The following is a 2,587-nucleotide window of genomic DNA, read 5'->3' as shown; positions in this document are numbered from 1 at the left end:
TCCTGCTCCGTGGCCGCCCCGCTGCCAGCAGGCCTGGGCACGCTTGCCCGGCGTGTGTGGTTGGGGGCATCTGGGCTTGAGGCCTTGACCGACTCATAGATCAGATGGCAGGGAGGACAGGGGAGGGGCAGAGGGGCTGGGATATCAGGACTGGGAGCCTGGGCAGCTGCAGAGGCGTTTTGCTACGACCACACCTTGGATCATCCTGTCCCTGCTGAGCCCCCACAGGGGCCAGGTGTGCGCAGGGGGTGCTGGTCCCTCGAGCTTCCCCCGCCTGAGCTTCCACTCCCTCCTGAGAGCCCCTCCTCCCCCGGGCCGGCCCCTCCAGCCGGAGCGCATTTCCCTCCTACACCCCGGGTTCTCAACACCACCCGGAACCCTGGCGTGCCCGCCAGGATTTTTAAAATACGCAACACCTGACTATTTAGAGAGGGGCGCTGACCTCTTTTCCTTTAGAACAGTGGTTCTCAACCTTGGCTGCACCTGAGACTCACCTGGGATTCTTTTTAAAATCCTGATTTCTGGGGCTGAGATCAGGATTTTTAAAAGATTCCCAGGTGATTCTCAGGTGCAGCCAAGGTTGAGAACCACTGCCTTAGATGATCAAATAAAAATATGACAACAGCCAACATAGCAATAGCCATCTGGTGTAAATGAATCAAAATTATACCAATTTTTAAATATATGTTTTTATTGATTTTGGAGGGAGATGAAGGAGAGGGTTAGAGAGATAGAAACATTGATTGGCTGCCTCTTGCACAGATCAAGCCTGCAACCCAGGCTTGTGCCCTGACCAGGAATCAAACTGGTGACCTCTTGGTTCATGGGTTGATGCTCAACCACTGAGCCACACCAGCCGGGCCCTATTTGGTTTGTTGTTGTTTTTTTGTCAGATGGGCAAAAATATATATATTTTTGGTGTGCCACCGCAGACTTTTAGTAATTAGTTTATATGCCATGAGATGAAAAAAAAGGGCCTTTGGATATTTATAACATCATTCTCGGGCCATACAAAAATTATCAACTTAAAAATTATGTTGCTCTGAAACAAGCTCCTAGATTTATTGAATTTCAAGTCCTGCCTGCAGTTGCCTTGACAGGGCCAGACCAAATGACACCGCCCATCCCGAGGGACATTCCCCACCCCTGTTCTAGACCAAGCGCCAGGGTGCTGTGGCTGCCTCCAAGTCCTTCCTGTGCGCACACACACACAAGCCTGCACACACTCCCATGCGGGGTGAAGCCAGGTGCTCCTCGAAGACTCTCCTGGGGAGCGACTGTGACCCATGGGGCTCCCTGAGAAGTGGCCAGTAAAACCCCTCCAGCTAGGAGACTTCTCCCTCCCTGCACCCCAGCCCAGGGTACTGCCCAAGTGCCCCCAAGGAATGAGAGGCATCCTCCTCAGGGGTAACCCCCAGGGCATCTGGACCCAGAGCAGGAGAAGAAAAGTGAGGCAAACCTGGCTCCAACAAGTCCTCCATGGCCAGCAGGTCCAGCTCACTCAGGGCCAGTGAGGTGCAAAGTTAAACGAGGGCAGTCAGCTACAAGGACCAACTGTGGACAAGCACGGAGACCTCCAGGGCCCGGGGAGCCACTGAGGCCCTGCAGCAGCCCCTGGGAAAAACCCTTGGAATCTACTGTGTCTCTGCCTGCCCCCCCCCCCTTGAGGTTTCCTCCAGGAAGCCCTCCAGTCCACCATTCAGGTCCTTCCAGCTGCTTGGCCTTGAACTCTTACTGGCAGCCTGGCTGGGGCAAGTCACTTTCCTGTCTGTGAAATGGGAGCCTAAGCCCCAGCTCAGACAGATTGATAAATAACCATGAGTCCTGGGCTCTTCCCTGGCTCTTCCTTCCAGCTTATAGGGGGTGCCAAAGGCAGCCCAGGGGTGAGAAACAAGGCCTGGGTGGCCTCCTGCAACCCCCACTGGAATCTCCCCGGCCCCTCCCTCCCAGATTAACTGAAACTTGCTAATTGTGGCAGCCCTCTGCCTGGTCCCCTCCCCCACCGCCCGATTCCACCTCCCTAGGCCTCCTCTCCCCTCCCCCTTCCATCCGAATGATAAAGGGCCCGGCCCCGCCTGCCCCCACCCAACCTCAGGCCCTGGCCCTGCCTCACCTTCCTACCCTATTGCCCGGCGCCCTCAGCCCTTCCGGACCCTTGCCCACGTTGCTGGCCTCCCCTTTATGGGGCCCTGCAGCAGCCCAGGCCTGGGGCTCGCGGGGGCAGAGTCGCCCTCCCAGCCCCCCAAGAGGAGGAAGAAGCGATACCTTCGACATGACAAGCCTCCCTACACCTACTTGGCTATGATCGCCCTAGTGATCCAGGCTGCACCTTCCCGCCGGCTGAAGCTGGCCCAGGTGAGAGGGTCCCCGCTCTCCCTCACACTCCGGGTTCGGACCTTTCCCCAGACCCGACCCCCACCTCCTTCCAGGCTTAGGCTCCGGCCTCCATCCCCACCTGGCCCTGCCCAGCTATGCCAGTGGGGCCAGTGCCGACCTGGGCACCAGAGGAGAGAGCTGAGGTGCTCACTGGTGAGGTGCCCTCTGCTCCCTCGGGCGTGCAGGTGCCGGGAGGTGGTCAGGGGCGCCC

The 2,587-nt window shown here is 57.8% G+C and overlaps 1 protein-coding gene across 1 annotated transcript in view; it reads left to right on the top strand.

Annotated features, from left to right (window-relative positions):
• Positions 1 to 1,086: 1,086 nt before the first annotated feature.
• Positions 1,087 to 2,587, top strand: part of FOXH1 (forkhead box H1) — a 3,101-nt gene continuing 1,600 nt past the window's right edge. The window contains exon 1 of the mRNA XM_005865095.2: positions 1,087 to 2,355. Within this exon, the coding sequence (XP_005865157.1) occupies positions 2,182 to 2,355 (174 nt within the window). The 5' untranslated portion in view covers positions 1,087 to 2,181. The remainder of the gene's footprint in view (positions 2,356 to 2,587) is intronic.

The sequence above is a fragment of the Myotis brandtii genome, unplaced genomic scaffold, assembly GCF_000412655.1.
Source record: "Myotis brandtii unplaced genomic scaffold, ASM41265v1 scaffold1956, whole genome shotgun sequence".
Classification (NCBI taxonomy): domain Eukaryota; kingdom Metazoa; phylum Chordata; class Mammalia; order Chiroptera; family Vespertilionidae; genus Myotis; species Myotis brandtii.
The sequence above is the reverse complement of the archived record's forward strand: the minus strand, read 5'-3'. Positions and strand labels throughout refer to the sequence as shown.